The 19,211-nt window shown below is 39.1% G+C and overlaps 1 protein-coding gene across 23 annotated transcripts in view; it reads right to left on the reverse strand.

Annotated features, from left to right (window-relative positions):
* The window catches only part of COL25A1 (collagen type XXV alpha 1 chain), a 492,664-nt gene that overhangs the window by 80,806 nt on the left and 392,647 nt on the right, over nt 1–19,211 (reverse strand). For all 23 annotated transcript variants that reach the window (XM_043438685.1, XM_043438674.1, XM_043438683.1 and 20 more), the window contains exons 13-15: nt 9,940–9,993; nt 8,006–8,032; nt 5,309–5,353 (exon numbers count right to left, since the gene is read on the reverse strand). In XM_043438685.1, coding sequence (XP_043294620.1) covers nt 5,309–5,353; nt 8,006–8,032; nt 9,940–9,993 — 126 coding nt within the window. The remainder of the gene's footprint in view (nt 1–5,308; nt 5,354–8,005; nt 8,033–9,939; nt 9,994–19,211) is intronic.

Genomic DNA, 19,211 nt, shown 5'->3' on the forward strand with positions numbered 1-19,211 from the left:
TTTTTTTTATTAGAATAAGAGAAGAATTACTGGTTTATCTCATTTTGACAACAAGGCATAATGGTTGTAGTAAACTTGTAAATAAAAGGAAGTTGCTTGTATTAACTGTAGATAAAAACTTTTTCATTCCAATGTTTTAATAGAAAGTGAAAGTGAAAGCCCCTCAGCCATGTCCGACTCTTTGCAACTCCATGGACTATACAGTCCATAGAATTCTCCAGGCCAGAAGACTGGAGTGGGTAGCCTTTCCCTTCTCCAGAGGATCTTCCCAACCCAAGGATCGAACCCAGGTCTCCAGCATTGAAGGCAGAACGTGACTGGATAATCCACTAATGAGAATAAGGGCTAGATTTAGTTCTCAGAGAAAGAGAATGTGAAGAAAAGGTCAGTTTCCTGGAAAGCTGATTTATTTGTGGACATTGGAGTAGTTTTGTTTGATGGACAACTATAAGTGATATTTCAATTTTCTTTTCAAAAATCAGAACTGTGAAATCTCAAGGAGTTTTTATAAGTTTTAGAAAGTGGCAAGGCAACTGCTGGAAGACATTTCTAAGCTAAACACTTTAAAGGATGATGCTGTAAGTAGTGAAAATAAAACAGTGCTTATAATCCTCTTTCCCCTAAAAGTAAAAATGAATATGGGATTAAAGTAGGAAAAACACCCAACTGTGTCTCTCTAAGTATACTCTTAGCTTCATAAATCTGTTGGTTTTGAAATGAAAGGGTAAATCTACATGGTAAATCATAAAACAAAAAATACTTTTAGAAGATACTTGAGGTAAATGAATTTGATTTTGCTATTGATCATTACAAGACCCTGATGGAAAAGACCTTGATGCTGGGAAAGATTGGAGGCAAAAGGAGAAGGGGGTGGAAGAGGATGAGATGGTTAGAGAGCATCACTATCTCAGTGGACACGAATCTGAGCAAACTCGGGAGTTAGGGGAGCCTGGCGTGTTGCAGTCCATGGAGTCACAGTCAGACACGATCTAGGGACTGAACAACAACAAATCAATCATTCAAGTACAGAAAGTTTCTGTTTTGGGTTGTGATTATTTTTAAACACATTTGATATGTAGATAAATGAAGTGAATGTGGAGACATTTCTGTCACTCATTAATTCATTCAATAAGTATTTATTGAGCACTGGTTTTGTGCCAGCCATATTCTAGATACAGGGATACTAGGAGAGAGGGAGACAATGTTTGAAACCCTGTCCTTGTTCTGTGCTTACAGTACAGTCGCCCCTCCACATCCCTGGGTTCTGCATCTGTGGATTCACCCAACCTCAGATCAAAAATATTTTGGGAAAAAAAATTACAGGAAATTCCATAAAGCAAAACTTGAATTCCTGGGTCCCTGGCAACTATTTACATAGTATTAGGTATTATAAGTGATCTAGAGATGCTTTTTACAGCACAGTTGACCTTTGAACAACGAGTTTAAATTGCAAAGGTCCATTTGTATGTGGATTTTTTTTCAAAAACATCTACAGTAAATATTGTAGTACCACATGATCTGCAGTTGGTTGAATTTGGCAGATGAAGAACCACACTATGGAGGAATGGGGATATGAAGGCACCAGGTAGAAGGAGGGCCTTTTATAAATTATATCCTAATTTTCAAACGTGGCAGAGTCTCAGTACCCCTAAGGCCCACATTGTTAAAGGGTCAACTGAATATGGGAGGAAGTTCATTGATTATAGGAAAATTCTACCCCACTTTATATAAGGGACATCCTAGGATTTTGATATCTTTGAGGACCCTGGAATCAATCCCCTGGGATACTGCTGGACTGTGGTAATCACTGATATATACGTACAGAACCCGCCTGCCAATGCAGGAGACCCAGGAGATGCAGGTTTGACCCCTGTTTGGAAGATCCCCTGGCGGAGGGCATACCACCCCACTTCAGTATTCTTGCCTGGAGAATCCCATGGACAGAAGTCTGGTGGGCTACAGTCCATAGGGTTGTAAACAGTCAGAGATGACTGAAGTGACTTAAATGCACCAACATTTACTTTCAAGTGTGGGAATAAAAGATAAGAAATCCATCTCTATGTTAGTCAGTGAGGTTAACACTCCAAGAGCAGAACCTAACCTTCCCACAGTAACTCCACGTATGATTAAAATCAGTCGTTGGCAGGTCATTCTTAAGTCCAGAGTGCATCGTAGCTGCTGGCCACAGAGAAAACCCAGTCCAGAGAGTTTTAACAGTCCCACAGCATTTCCAGATGACCAGTCTGGAAAGGCTTAGATTGCTTTACCATCCAAAGGCACCGAGTTGGATCAAAGGGAAAAAAAAATCCTATTAAAGTGAATCAGCCGATGATGTAATTTACTACATCAATGGCAGAAAAGAAGCATTTTTTTATTTTACATCTCAAACTTGGTAAATGATGAATGAGTTTCACATACTGAACCCAAAGGCTGTGAGAAGAGTGTTTCTAACATGCTGGAAACAAATTATATGACAGAAGCAGGAAATGTTTAAAAAACACATCAAAAATTATATTCCAATTACAGCATTCTTGGGAATGAATGCTACAGCTCAGATTACATATTATATGTTACATATTCCTATTTACAACCCTCTGTTTAGACTCATTGAAAGTTTATAGAAATGATTTCCATTTTAACTGAAGTATTTCTTATACCTAATTTCAGTTGACTAATAAAACTTTTTTGATAAAAAAGAAAAATAACCAATCTAGTTGATTTCCATTTCCATGTGGTAAGAAAGCTAACATTTATTGAGAGTTTACTATTTATGAGTCAGTATGGTAAATGATTTGCATTAACGTAAAAAATAAGAACAGGATTCTTTTGAGATGAATTTAGCCTTTACAAAGTAAAAAAGTTGCTTTAGTATTACAATGTTAAATTTTAAAAATGTGTGATTAAAGAAATAATTATTGGCCTACATTCAAAATATGAAGCTCTAAAAATACATCTTCTAAAGCTTAAACCTCTCTACATAAATCCACATAGGCATAGCTCAGACTTGGCATAGATTGTTTTCACTTGAAGAAACTGCTTTCTGTTTAGAAGATTTCCTTTCTTTAAGCAGAGGTTGGCAACTATGGCCTGAGGGCCAAATGCAGCTAGCCACCTGTTTTTGTGTGGCCCAAGAGCTAAGAATGGTTTTTGCATTTTTAATGGTTAAAAAAAGTCAAAAGAATAATATTTTGTGACATGTGAAAAGCACATGAAATTAAAATTTCAGTGTCCAGAAATAAAGTTTTATTGGAGCAGAGCCACTCTCATCAGTAGACATGTTGTCTACGATCGCTCTCATGCCATGATGACAGAGTTGAGCAGTTGTGACAGACACCATATGGCCCACAAAAACTAAAGGATTCACTTTCTGGCCCTTCACAGGAAAAGTTTGCTGACCTCTGCTTTTAAGCAAAACAAGAAAGTCAAATGTAATATCCATGTTTATATATCTGGGGTTTGAAATTTTTACTTCAAAAAGTCATAGAGGTATATCATTGACCTCATTAGTATTAAAACCTACTCATCTTGTGGTGGATTGCAGTGTGATAACTTGAATCTGACAGATAATAAAATGGGTCACAGCAGTGGTTCTCAACATAGGAAAATTTTGCTCCCCAGGGGACAGTTGGCAAGCTCCGGAGACAAGGTTGGTTGTCACAACTTGGGAATGCTATCGGCATCTAGTAGGAGAGGCTAGGAACAATGCTAGATATCCGATATTTGCCCCATGGAGGATTATCCAGCCCTGAATGTCAGTAGTGCTGAGGTTAAGAAACCCTGGTCTGCAAGAAACTGAGAGTCTATCCTAACATCTAGACTGTGTGTGTGTTCAGTTGCGTCCCACTCTTTGCAACCCCATGGACTGTAGCCCACCAGATTCTTCTGCCCATGGAATTTCCCAGGCAAGAATACTGGAGCAGGTTGCCATTTCCTACTCAAGCGGACCTTCCCAACCCAGGGATCGAACCCGTCCTACTCAAGCGGACCTTCCCAACCCAGGGATCGAACCCCTGTCTCCTGTGTCTCCTGCATTGGCAGGCAGGTTCTTCACCACTGAGCCATCTGGTACCAGGGAACTTCTAGAGTACCCCTTGAATACAAACACAATTGCTACTCAGTGACACTATCATTAATCTATCCCTACCACCCATGCCATATTTATATTAATATTTATAAGAATAAGAAAGACAAATTTCTCTTTATTTTATGGGTATGGTTTTATGACTAACAATTATCCATCTGTACAGTAATAATTTTCAAATTGGACCCATTCTTTTTTTTTTTTTTGGACCCATTCTTATTCTCAACTACAAGCCTAAATGAATTGGTCTTTGTTTCATCAATTAGCCTGATTTAAATTAAATCTGACTATTCCATTTTCATCTGGGCTTTCCAGGTGGTGTTTGTGGTAAAGAACCCACCTGCAAATGCAGGAGATGCAAGAGATTTGGGTTTGATCCCTGGGTTGGGAAGATGCCTGGAGTAGGAAATGGCAACCTGCTCTAGTATTTTTGCCTGGGAAATCCCATGGACAGAGGAGCATGGTCAGCTACAGTTCTTGAGATCACAGAGTCAGACACAACAGAGCGACTGAGTACACATGTTCCACAATTCTTAACATATACCACAAATGAAGTAAAAATTTCCTTTCTATGTCAGAGATGTCTGTGAAGTAAGAAGCCAAGCAAAAGCTGTGATAGTCTGGGGAAAAAGAACCACGAGGTAGGAGGATGAACCAAAGATCACTGCAATGTAAATGCTAGTAACAGTTTAAAATTTTTAAAAAAGGACAATATGAAAGTTGACAAAATATTTGGATTTAATACATTTTAAGTCAAGGCAAGTTTTCAAGACTGCATTAGAGGCTCTAATCAAGGGACACTAACTTCTATCAAATTCTTACATCTCATCCCAGTCTTGCAATCTTCTGTCCTAAAACTGGGACAAATGGAATCACTTTAGGCACTCTCTTTTTACATCTCTGTGTATAAAGGGAGTGCTCCATTTACACATAAATAGTGGGGTGTTTTTGTCTTCAGTCATATTACTAGAAACCCAACTACACATTTTCTAGAATCTTTGAAGTACCATTTCACTTTTAAAATATTTAAATTTGTAGCTAGGAAGTTGTAGAATAATCACCTCTTATCTATTAAATATTTAAATGCTTTCTAATCTTGTAAAATTATCTCTGATCTTGTCATATTAAGCTATGATCTCTCAACTTTCTCAAAATCTCCCATTTCGTGTACATGAAATAATATTCTTGCTCATATGTATGCTCTCATATTTTTTAAAAACACTGTACCTTTTCGCCTGTGTCACCTTTGGGGCCATTCTCTCCAGCATCTCCCTAAGGGGGGAGAAAAGAAATATATGAAAACATAGTGATGATACTCAGCAATGAGTGCTTTTCCTTATTTTAAGTTTCCTTTCAGAGGCACTATATATTAATAGCTGTTGTAAATGTTCAACAGAGCTAATGTACCTTACTTGACCAACTGCCTGATATCAACCCATCCAAATAAACTTTATTACAATGAAGATGACTTAATAGTTTTAAACTACTCCATGATATTAACAGAAAGTAATTTCTCTGACTTTTAATAGCGTATTCTGGCACTTAGAGCTGCTTTAACCCTTTCTGTTTTCTCTGCTCAAAGAGTCACTCTAACAAAGACTTTCTCCTGATTCCCTCCATATGCTTTCTGCTTTATCCCTTCTGTCTCCTTCTTTGTTCCATTCCTGATTCCTGGACTCCTGCCCTCTGCTTTCCCTTCCATCTGTGTAAATTCTGCTCTGTCTTCGAGCCCATCTCAAATCTCTAGGCTCTCAAAGTGCATGACACAGCCCTCAAAACTGTGCAGTGAATCTTAACTTACCTAGGTATACATGTTTTGCATTGAGAAATAAATGCTTTAATAAAGTAAATAAATAAAAATTTTACCTTATTAGAAAGTCTTCGAAAATCACAGCAAAATAATTTGAGGAGTTTATGCTTCCTTTGTTAGTTTTGAGAGCTCCTATGCCTATTTTGTCACTGATATCTCCTTTCTACCCACAAAGCAATGCAGTAGAAAACAAGTCATTTGTGTGTTATCCATGTTTTGTGTCCTAAATTCTGAATTTTTTAACTCATACAGCAAGTTCTAGTGGAAACATCAGACTTTGGAGCCAGAGACCTAGCCCAGCTCTAGTACCTACTGAGCAAGCGAAAATCTATTTGCATCAAATTTCTCATGTGCAACATAAGGACAAGAATATTTTATGGGGTTATAAGAAACAATTCCTGTGTCTAAGGCAACTAGGGCCATATCTGACACAACATAAGCTGTTAATGGTGGCCATTAGCAATAACAATGCATTATTGTTCTTGTATTCCATAAGAATACCCTTCTGTCTCCCGTGGGAGGTCCCGTTTCTATCATTTAACATTTTCCATAAATCAAGAGAGGAGTTGCTGATAATGATTTCCCTGAGAGAAGGAGGCGTGTTAAGAGAGGGAGATTTTAACTTTTTCTCTTCAGTTTCTCTTCCTGTTTCAAATAAGCACGAGGCTAACCTGCTTGGGAACTCTTTTATGGAGACGGTCCACCACAGCGCCGGGGGGTCTGAGTCACTTTATCCCATGAGCCCCTGGGACCATGGCAGACACTGTTGCTTTCCCCTCCCTACTTTCTACACAAAAGAGTCATCTGATGACTAATTAATTTCACATTAATTACCATGAACTGGTTGGATGCCAAATAAATATACTGATCATCAGTTATGAAGGACTTTTGATAGGCAGCCAATTAGCATGCTTTAAAAAATTGCTTGGAAATCCCTTTGTTAAAAAACAAAACAAATAAAACAAACTTTCCTATTAGGAAAACTGGTTCAGACTGGTCAGAAGGCCAAGGGATTGACTGAGAAGAGCCACCCTTCTGCTTTGCTCACCTTCCGTTTAAGTCAATGTCTTTTGTTTTTGTTTTACAATGGTCAAAAATACAGTTAAATTCACAAAGCTCGCTGGATCTGTAGATGTATTTCTTTTGGGATTAGTGGTGATGATACTGATTTTTCAGAAAGGTCATATCACTTATGAAGAGCATTATGTGATATCTTGGTAACTGCCTACACAGACCACACATGTTTAAACACTGCCAGAGTACATAGCATGAGAACATTCCCCAAAGTGGGAAGAAGGATGTCTGTCTGAGAGAAATTTAACATACGCACTCTGCTTCTCCTTTTGCTTCTCTTTTTAGTTTTTTATGGGAATTCTTTGTGGGACAACTTTCAGTATATTTGCTGCAGGTAAACATCTGTATCCCTTTAACCTAGTGACCTAAGAAGTAATAGAGGTATAGATGCTTAGAACAGTACTGGAATGGCATCAGCAAATAGGCAGAACAGAAATTTTGCAGGCCTAGAGGTTTTTGAAAGCCATTTTAAAGCCTGACATAGATTGTTTAAATTTGCTCCTTTCTCATCCATTTCTTTAAATCCTTTTACCTAAACTTCTGAACATACATAAGAATTACACTACTTTCTCCTCCCATTAATTAGCAGTTTGAAAGAAACAGTGGCCAGTACATCTATCTACATCTATATCTAGGCATAGCTTGTTTATTGTGCTTTGCTTTATTGCACTTCGAAGACACTGCATTTTTTACAAATTGAAGATTTGTGGCAACCATGTGTCAAGCAAGACAAAAGGCACCATTTTTCTAACAGCATCATTTTCCAATTAAGATATGCATACTGTTTTTGAGTTATAATGCTATTGAACTCTTAGAGGATTACAGTATAGCATAACTTTTACATGCTCTGAGAAACCACAAAAATTCATGTGATTCATTTTATTGCAACATACATTTTATCGCAGTGATGTGGAATGGAACCTGCAATATCGCCAAGATATACTTGTATACCTGTACTTATCTATCCATCCACATATAAACACAGTTTAGTTTGGTCCCTCTTGAGGGGAGGAGATTAAAAACAGGCAGAATCATCTCACCTTTAATCCTTGTTCTCCAGGTTCTCCCTGCACAAAAGAACAAAGTGAGTGACACATTAAATTATAAAACACTTAATTAAGCAACATTAAACAAAATCAAATACTGAGCATACTAGTTAAATTACATGTGATATTTTCTATTTTGCCAATATACAGTTGCTTTCTAAAATCAAATGATGAATTTCCTGGAAAATTGAATATGGATATCAACAGCAAATGTCACCTTAATTCTTTTCTTTTGAGGACTAAAGAGAGATATTTAAGATCAGCAAAGCCTGGCTTTTAGGGCACTAAGGAGAGCAATGTTGAGGCAATTCTGAGATTATGACATCTTATTTCGACCAGACTCTAACTCAGTAAGGTGAGCTAGCACGTCCGTCCGTGAAATCTCTCATTCAAAGCACCCGCTGGTGCATGGATTATTTCTGGGGTCTGGAGTGTAGTTCATCAGAATATCTTGCCCTGACATGACTAAGGCCTGAACTTGGACCCTTTCACAATGTCATGAATGCTCTTCAGTCTGTTGTTAACTACTGTGTTCTAAATCAGGTGTACTTTAGGAGTCATTAGTTTTTTTCAGAAAAGATGCTAGATCGAGGCAGAATCTAAGTGAGTTTAGGAGAGATGTCTTTACGCAAAAATGATGATCATGGCAGTATAAAGACTAAAACGCAAAATTGTGTGCTGAAAAGAATCTCATTTTCATTTTACCCAGGAAGAGACAGGGGACAGAATCAGAGAGTAAATCGACAGCAAATCACACACATTACGGTAATACCCTTCTTAAGAAAAGCTTGAGAAGGTATTGCAATAAGGTCACACTGCTTTAAAAATTATTTTTAAGGTGGTTATTGCATTTTTAAAAACTCCTAATGCACTCTTGAAGTCAGTTTGAAGGCAGCACTCTTTTCGCTCCCTTAAACTTGGCCAGACCCTTTGGCTTTTTGAATTTCTGGTTACCTTTCACTGCTTAATAGCCATCCTGATGGTTGCTAGGCAACAGAACAGTTGAGAACAAGCATTAAGCATTAGCTCCTATCATTTGACTTTTTAGCACGGAGCTAGAGAGGGAAGAAGACAGGAAAATGGCTGTAGTGCCAGAAGGAATATTTTCTTTCCTCTCCTGCAGGACAAAGGACAGGTCTATAAATTTTAGGTCTGTTCTAGGCGCCTGTCGATAGCAATGTGATCTGTAAAATCAGCTGACGGGCATCTGTGGGTATGGATACACAGCAGCACAGCTGACGGGATTAGACATTAGTTCTGTACTTCAAGGGATGGTCACTCATCAAAGGATTTGGGATTTGTCTGACTATCTGGTTTAAACTAAACTGTCACCAATCTTTTTATATTTAACAGATTCATTTGTTCTTCAGAAACAAAGGAAATTTGGAATCACCCCTCAAATCTCCATTACATTTTTTCCCTATTTAGTAATGCAGACCACATCCATTTTTAAATTTCAAACATGCTACATATTTATTATGTTTTTCATTTGATTAACTTGTTGGGTTATGTAAGTTTTAGAGGTGGCCAAATCTTGAGGAAAAGTCACAGTGGCACTGTAAACATTTTCTTTAGTATGTCTTATAAAAGTTATGCAAATGTTGGTAGTGTGGACGTGACCTATGTTTTAATACACTCATCAAATGGTAAAATGACAATAGTCATATTTGAAATACAGGTTTTCTCATGTTAAGTATCCCAGAAGTCAAAGTTTAGACAATCATATCCTACACTCTGTGTTTTTAATGTAATGAGAATCATGAACACCATTTATTCTTTAGTCACAACGTTTTATACTATAACATATTTTACTATTGACAAAAGATTCCATCCAAGTAAAACCAGTGGGATATAAAAAATTGTAACAGCTTAAAATCTCATGAAAAATCATGTCTCAAATGATTCTGCTTGGTTTTCTTTGTACCAACCTTTAGCCCTGGTATTCCATTCTGTCCTACTGCTCCAGGTAACCCGGGTTCACCCTCAAAATTAAAAAAAAAAAAAGATACTACTAAGTAAAACATACAAAATCAACACATTATACAGACTGTTAGCAGATATAACCAACCATCCAATAATACTCGAGAAGTACATAGTATGTTAAACCAGTTATACAAGTTAGCTTGTTTGGGCCAAACTTTTATGTGCTATGGACCAGGGATACGAGAGGGCTAATTTTCTTGCATTCAGTCTTTTCTTCACTAAGAAAGCAAAAGCAAATTACCAGGGGAAATGAATATCTAGCATGGTGCTAGGTACACCAAGTAAACATTTGATGAATGAGTAAAAGACGTCTGAAAATTTAAGACTTGATGGAGAATTTTCAAGTGATTTCTCAGCTCAGGAAAACAGAGCCTAAATCATTGTATTTATTAGAATTAAGGAAAATGAGCATCTCCGAATCTAAATCTTGAAGCATACACGCATCTGCTGTTGCTGCTACTAAGTTGCGTCAGTCGTGTCCGACTCTGTGCGACCTCATAGACGGCAGCCCACCAGGCCGCTCTGTCCCTGGGACTCTCCAGGCAAGAATACTGGAGTGTGTTGCCATTTCCTTCTCCAATGCATGAAAGTGAAAAGTGAAAGTGAAGTCGCTCAGTTGTTTCTGACTCTTCGCGACTCCATGGACTCAGCCTACCAGGCCCCTCTGTCCATGGGATTTTCCAGGCAAGAGTACTGGAGTGGGCTGCCATGTCCTCCTCCATACACCCATCTACTTAATTCATTTAGACATATCTGACACAAAAATAAAAATGGCTTTGATTTCTCTTCCCAGTTTCACTGTAAAGATGATAAAAATAAACATTCAGGCTTGTGGTTTTCATTGTCATATTGAGTGACAGGTATTTGAGAAAATGATGATGGCTACTAGCTAGAATGATTACACATTTCAGAAAGATAATGAGGTATCTCAGACTTTCTAGACTCTGAACCAACAATTGTTTTCCAAAGAGGAAAAGGAAAAATCTTTTCAAGTGTTCAGAAGCAAAGGAAAAATATTCTGTATGATGACTGCAGTTAACAATACTCTATGGTATATTTGAAAGCTGTTAAGAGAATAGGTCTTAAAAGCTCTCATCACAAGGGAAAAAAATGTAACTATGTGAGATGATGGATGTTAACCAAACTTATTGTGGTAATCATTACACAACATATACACATATCAAATCATTATGGTATACACTTAAAACTAATTCAATGTCATATGTCAATTGTAACTCAATAAAACTGGGAGAAGACAGAAAGCAGTGTGGCTTTTGCTATTTCCATGAAGCTTAAACTTACAGCAACTAGAATTTCATTTAAAAACATTCCCAAGTCATTTATTACATGCTTCAACTACTGGACAAGTTTCTTTCCACTGAGGGTTAAAAAGTTTCGCCTTAGTTGTTGTTGTTGTTGTTGTTTAAGTTGACTACTTTTTAGAGCAGTTTTAGGTTCATAGCAAATTTAGTTGATTTTTTAAGAATGTTCTCTAAGCTGCCTGACTTAGGACTTTCCTGATAGCTTAGTTGGTAAAGAATCTGCCTGCAATGCAGGAGACCCCGGTTAAATACCTAGGTCAGGAAGATCCACTGGAGAAGGGATAGGCTACCCACTCCAGTATACTTAGGCTTCCCTTGTGGCTCAGCTGGTAGAGAATCTGCCTGCAATGCGGGACACCTGGCTTTGATCCCTGGGTTGGGAAGATCCCCTGGAGAAGGGAAAGGCTACCCACTTCAGTATTCTGGCCTGGAGAATTCCATGGACTGTATAGTCCATGCAGTTGCAAAGAGTCAGACACGACTGAATGACTTTCACTTTCGCTTCTAAGCTGCCTGAAGGGCAGAAATTGTGACATTTTAATATCTGTGCTGTTACCTTCAAAAACACATACCCTAGTAAAATGGTAACATTTTTTAAGTGCCAGGAATTTTACATTTATTAACTCACTTCAGTTCAGTTCAGTCACTCAGTCATGTCCGACTCTTTGCGACCCCATGAATCGCAGCACGCCAGGCCTCCCTGTCCATCACCAACACCTGGAGTTTACCCAAACTCATGTCCATCGAGTCGGTGATGCCATCCAGCCATCTCATGCTCTGTCGTCCCCTTCTCCTCCTGCCCCCAATCCCTCCCAGCATCAGGGTCTTTTCCAGCGAGTCAACTCTTCACATGAGGTGGCCAAAGTACTGGAGTTTCAGCTTCAGCATCAGTCCTTCCAATGAACACCCAGGACTGATCTCCTTTAGGATGGACTGGTTGGATCTCCTTGCAGTCCAAGGGACTCTCAAGAGTCGTCTCCAACACCACAGTTCAAAAGCATCAATTCTTCGGCGCTCAGCTTTCTTCACAGTCCAACTCTCACATTCTCACAAATTTCTACTAGATAAGTACTATCTTTATTTCTCCTTAATAGATGAAGAAACTAAGGCACAGAAAGGTAAAGTAATTTTCCCAGATTTACACAACTCTGCCTTAAGAGGTTTGTGCTCTTAATACAATTATGCATTGGTGAATGAATGCATCTAGAAATTGGGAGGGCTGGTGATGAATATTTCTATCCTCATTATCATTTGGTTATTAAATGACCTCCAGAATGTATACAAACCTGGACTAAATGTAACTTATTTAAAGATGATTTTGTACACCTACCAGATAAACTAGGCAATGTGAAGCTTATAGTATCTTCCACGAACCTATGGACACCTTATCTTCGACAAAGGAGGCAAGGGAAGACAACCTCTTTAACAAGTAGTGCTGGGAAAACTGGTCAACCACTTGTAAAAGAATGAAACTAGAACACTTTCTAACACCATACACAAAAATAAAAGGGCAAAAAATGTTTTACGATTATACTGGGTTATTGTACTGTAATTGCTAAAATCTTAACTCATGGAAGAAATTCTGCTTCCTCTATAAAATTACACTGCAATCATTTGCATTTTCCTTGATAAAATGGCAAAAATGTTGACTTAGAATAACGATGGCCATTATAAGAAAATTTTGATATGCCCTTTGTACATAACCAAGGGTAAGTATAGAAGATCCCCTGGAGGAGGAGATGGCAACTTGCTTCAGTATTCTTGCCTGGAAAATTCCACGGACAGAGGAGTCTGGCAGATCACAGTCCATGGGGTCACAAAGAGTCAGACACAACTGAGTGACTGAACACACACAAGGGTAAGAAGTCCATTGGAAATTGAATACACCCCTAAAGAGGACTCTCATTTACCATGTAACCATAAAAAGAGCTACGGAGTCTGCTTCTTCAAAGAATCTATAACAGGATGCACTAATATCATAACTCATGGTTTAATGCAAACAAGAAATGCTGCCAGGGAACAATACAAACTCTGTTTAGACTTTCAAAGAAAAACTATGGTAGCCAGAATTACTATTTTTTTAAATGGTTAAGCCCCTGGAACCAGACGAAATACATGCTGAGATTTTGAAGCAAGGGAGACAAACGCTGCTTAGGTATCTGCATAACATCCTTCTTAAAATATGAACATCGAGGGACTAAAACTTGATCCTTTTTTTCCTTTGATTTTATGTTTTGTTAAAATAATCTTTTAACGTAAAAGGAAACAAAACATTGCATCCATAATCCCATCACTCTATAACTGTTTTCATTTTGTCCTGTTTCCTTCTAGTCTCTTAAATTTATGCTTACATATTTCAAGCAATTGTAAAGCTTATTACATAGTTTGACGTACTGATTTTTTTATTATTTTATACTGCATGTTTGGTCTTACACAGTATTTGTGTCTTATAAATTGTTTATCATCTATCAAAGTCAGGTCTGATCATTTGTTTAATCTGCCCCAAACTGTTGAATACTTAACGTTGTTTCCAATTTTTGCTATTAAAGATAAATTAAACATCTATGTAAATATTTCTAAGTTGCTTTCCAAACAGGATCTGAGCTTTATCTGCTTTTCCAGGCACCCACTCTGTTACTTTTTCCCAACTTCATCAGCACTGTATGTCATAATTTTAATTACTTTTGTGGCTATTTTAATAAGTACAAATAAGAACTTCCTGAAGTTCAATTCTACATTTATCCCATGTAAGGTTAAATAGGTATCCAGCAGGATTTTAAAGCTAAAAAGTGAATAAGGCTGTTTCCTGAATGAAGCAAGGCAAGATAAAAAGAAGGAAAAGTGACTCATAGCATTTTACCTTTCTAAAAAGTTATAATAAAAATACACCCAAATTCAGATCAGGAGGTTATGAAACATTCTATTATTGTTCAAATTTAGTTCCCAAGTTGTGGTAAAGTAATGTTACAGATGAAACATTGTAGAACTTTGAGAACCAAGGCCAAGCTGTGGGATTCTGGAAGTCATCAATTCACTCAGTTAACATTTAGTGAAGATTTACTACATGTTTTACTCTGAGCAGAGTGTTTCCTGGGATATAAGGATGAAATAGACATGACAGGTGCCTGTGCCCAGAGAGCTCATTTTTGAGTGAGAAAAGAGACCTCTACCTAAATAATTTAAAAGGATATCTAATTGAGATGGAACTCTTTTCTTTGAGCAAAGTTTTCCTCATAAAGAGGCATAATAAATAGAAATCAAAGGAAATTCTTAATGAAGAATAAAGCATACATCATATAGTGTATTGGTATCTTCTAGCATATGAGGACAGAATATTATTAATCTCATGAGGTCTCCTCAAATAGTTACAGTTATATTACTTGACTGTTGTACATAATACAGTAAAAAAAAAAGGACATATACAGAGAAATATATCAGGAAAGTATAGACCAAATAAATAGAAATTAGGTTTTATGTGTATGTGTGTGTATGCATGTGGAGAAATATGTTCGTGTTTATTGGATAATCTATTCATCTGTTTCTGAATGCATCTCATATTCACAAGTACTAAGGACATTATAAAGATAGTAATAAACAAAAATAGCAGCTAACATCTTAACTACAGGCAGATTGATGGATTTTTCTTTATTATACTTAAAATTCCCAGTGCATTACTCCCAAATGACAATTTGTGCATTTAAGCTAAAAATAAGTTGAACTGACTTTTGAGAAGGATGACACTACTTTCTTTCTTTTTAAACCAGACACTCTAACATCACTCAAGGCTTTTACAATTATTTCAGGTACAGCTATTCAGGGGCAATTTGAAAGAATACTTGAAGGTAGAAAGGAATGTAGTTTCCTTACAAAACTGAGTGCTAAAGAGAAACAGGTCATTTAGTAGTAATACTGCTCCCTGTCACTTCAATCACAATTGGCATTTGAAATGAGTCATAGCTTAAAATTTTTAGCATAGTATAATTTTACATTCACCTTGTCAATATATATTTGTTTCCTTAAGTACTACATTTTCAGAAAGAGCTCATCTAAACAGAAGACGAAAATAACTGCAATTGCCCCCCTTATCCTTAGGTTTGTTTTCTTTACTTTCAATTGTTTAGTCACTAAGTCGTGTCCAACTCTTTGCAACCCCATGGACTGTAGCCTTCCAGGCTCCTCTGCCCATGGTATTTTTCAAGCAAGAATACTGGAGTGGGTCGTCATTTCCTTCTTCAGGGGATCTTCCTGACCCAGGGATTGAACCAATGTTTCTTATGCCTGCATTGGCAGGCGGGTTCTTTACCACTGAGCTACCCAAGGTATCAGTTATCCATGGTCAATTAAGGTCTGAAAATATCAAAAGGAAAATTCTAGAAACAAACAGTAAGTTCTAAACTGGGTGCTGTTTTGAGTAGCATGCTAAAATCTGATGTCAGCCTGCTCCATCCCACCCAGGACATCAATTATCCCTTTGTCCAGCATATCCTGCCGGCTAGTCACTTAGTAGCCAGGCTAGGTGATCAGATCGACTGTCAGGGCATCACAGTGCTTGTGTTCGAGTAATCCTTACTCTACTTAATATTCACTCTGCTCATGCCCAGCTCTTTGCAACCCCATGGACTGTAGCCTGCCAGGCTCCTCTGCCCATAAATTTTCCAGGCAAGAATTCTGGAGTGGGTAGCCATCCCCTTCTCCAGAGGATCTTCCCGACCCAGGGATTGATCCTGGGTTTCCCACACTGCAGGCATATTCTTATTGTCTGAGCCACAAGGGAGGCCCATTTTACTTAATAATGGCCACAAATGTGAGCAGTTCAGATAGTCTCTTTTGTACCTAATTTCTACATTAAACTTCATCACAGGCATGCAAATATAGGAAAAAAAACTAGTATGCGTAGCGCTGGGTGCCCCCCTCAGTTTCTGGCATCCACTGAGGGTCTTGGAACACACTCTTTGCAGAGAAGGAGGCGGGGCTGCCGCACAGAAGATGCCCCGGCAGCAAATGAAAGGAGCGATATTGAGCAAAACATGGTGTCAGTCTTAAGGCTGTTCTCCCACCTCTGGAGTTGGTGTGGTTGGTGCATATGTGTAATAAAGGCTAAAACTGGACAGCATTGGTCACTGATACCTCTTTAAAACACTGGATAGACTGGGTCTTTCCTCCTGACAGTGACAGTTCACAGAAGGATCTCAGTGGCCGCTGGATTTTCCCCTCCTGCAGGCAGTCATGGTGGGCAGGGGGGCAACCTTTTGCGAGGCTTCAGGGCTTGAGAAGCTTTGGCAGCTATTGGGTAGATAACCCTTGGTAGAGGAGGATTCTCTGAAGGCAGTGAAGTGCCCACGGGGACTTCCAGCTAGAACTATCTGGGAAAGAGCCAGGAAAACGGGGTTTCTGTTCTCCATTCCTATTTATTCTCTTTCTCTATAGGCTTCCCTGATGGTTCAGTGGTAAAGAGTCCGCCTGCAACGCAAGAGATGCAGGAGATGTGGGTTGATCCTTGGGTTGGAAAGAGTTCTCAGGGGAGGAAATGGCAACCCACTTCAGTATTCTTGCTTGGAAAAAATTCCATGGATAGGGGAGCTGGGAGGGCATGGAGTTGCAAAGAGTTGGGCATGACTAAGCAAGCAAGTAATTCTGTTTAGTTTAGTCTTCCACACTAGTCCTTAATGCAAGTGAGGATGAACACAAACTTGGGTGAACATAAGTGAAGTGAAGTCGCTCAGTCATGTCCGACTCTTTGCAACCCCATGGACTGTAGCTTACTAGGCTCCTCCGTCTATGGGATTTTCCAGGCAAGAATATTAGAGTTGGTTGCCATTACCTTCTCCAGGAGATCTTCCCAACTCAGGGATTGAACCTGGGTCTCCCGCATTGTAGGCAGATGCTTTACCATCTGAGCCACCAGGGAATGACCAACATATTTTACCTTGAAATTTCTAGAAATGTATCATTTTACTGCACAAAAATAAAAAATAAGACTCCTACCCCTAACTTTAAAGTGTCATTCATGCTCTAAATAAATCCTTTTCAGACACTTTAAAATATGTGGCTACTAAAAATTCATATTTACATTTATGGCTTTTATTTGGAGCTTGTTTTATGTTTCTATCAAACAGGTTTAAACTATAAAACCCTGTATTTATTATAAGGCATGATAAACAAAATGCCTTTGAAAGCAGAGAATGAGCACATCCGTATTCAAGCAAGTCAATGTACAGCGAGACTTCAGAATGGAGATGCCCACCGTGGTGTTAAAATCGATCACCGGACTCTGCCAAGGTGGGTAGTGTGTGAGGGGTTGAGAGCAGAGGGCGGACCTGAAGCAGAGGCTGCTGAGGGGCTGGGAGAGCCACAGCCGGGGGGCGGGTAGAGACTGACTAGCAATCTCCTAAGCCAGCTCCAGGCCACCCACCCACCTCAAACAGTCTCCGAAAAACAAGGCAAGCTTATAAATTCTATCCCTTCATTCTCGCCAAGGCTGTCGCATCGCACTCAGGGTGAGGGTCCCAGCCAAGGTCTGGCTTTGCTGTTTCTCCGACCTCTCCTTCTGCCACCCCAGCCACACTGAACTCTTTGTTCCCAGATACTAAGCAGGAGCCGCCCAGGGTCTTTGCATTTGGGCTTCTCTCCTGTGGCCCATCTTCCCTCTAATATCCAGGGATTGAGTCTCACCTTCTTATCCTTGGGACAACTGTCTCTTATTACAGGGGTTGTGCAGAATTCCAGCCCCACTCCCACCACTCCTGATGTCCACCTATATCTGACTTTGCTTCCTCTACTGCACTAATTACCACCTGAGATAAATTTTTTTCTTTTCTGTTTCCCCCACTAGGATTGCCAGATTTGGGAAATAAAAATACAAGACACTCAGTTAAATTTTAATTCTGGATAAACAACAAAGAGAAGAGTTTTTAATTAAATGTATCCTAAATATCAAATAGACATAGCACATGAAAAATGATGGGCTGTTTATCTGAAATTCAAATTTGGTTGGGCATTTTATATTTTATCTGGTGCCCTGATTTCCCACCCCCTCTCCAGCACCAGAATATGAACTTAGTTTCTCTTGCTTACTCCTCTTTCCACATTGCATAGGAACTGTACCTTACACATAATAATTGTTCAGTACATCTACATTGGAGGAATGAATGAATACAGGAGAAGCAAATTACATATACTAAGTTGATATGGAAATGTGAAGCCCGTACAGGCCTGGTGAGAGCTAGGGACAGCAAGTCCTCTCTGCTGGAAAACTGGAAAAGACCAATAACTCTGGGGCAAGAGATAGCTCTTTGTCTCAGCTTTGGCAAAAGGCAGCAGTGGGAAAAGAGACGGGGACCCAGGAAGAAGATGGCAAAGACACTGACCCAGCAGTCACACGGCCACGTTTCGCAGGTCAGCTTAAAATAGAACTGAAAAATAGAGGGATAGCCTGGGGTCAGTGAAGGCGGAAGGAGTCCCCTGAAAGGCGCAGGATGCTGAGAATGAGCAGAACGTCCACGGCTGCCAAGGAAAAGCACTGAGCCAGGACTCTGTCAGGGGGAGAGTGGTTGCCTGGAGGACGGAGGCTCCAACAGTTGTGCCTGTGAGTACGGGGACCCAGTCATTATAAATGTTTCCACCTATTCAGTTATCGCCCCTCTTTCGTCTGCTCCTTCTGTCACCCCGTGTGCCTCAGTGAAGGCTGAGGAGCAGCTGGGGCAATGCCAGTTGTGTATTTATCATGTCATCTCAAGTTCCTCCAAGACCCTTTCAGAACCTGTGTGTGTTATCATTTACCTTACAGACTCACTCTAATATCTGCTTTTCCCTACGCAGAAGCACTCGCAGAATAGGACAACATATACATATATGGTGGTGGTTTAGTTGCTAAGTTGTGTCTGACTCTTTGCAAC

Source organism: Cervus canadensis, chromosome 19 (assembly GCF_019320065.1).
Source record: "Cervus canadensis isolate Bull #8, Minnesota chromosome 19, ASM1932006v1, whole genome shotgun sequence".
In the NCBI taxonomy this organism is placed as follows: domain Eukaryota; kingdom Metazoa; phylum Chordata; class Mammalia; order Artiodactyla; family Cervidae; genus Cervus; species Cervus canadensis.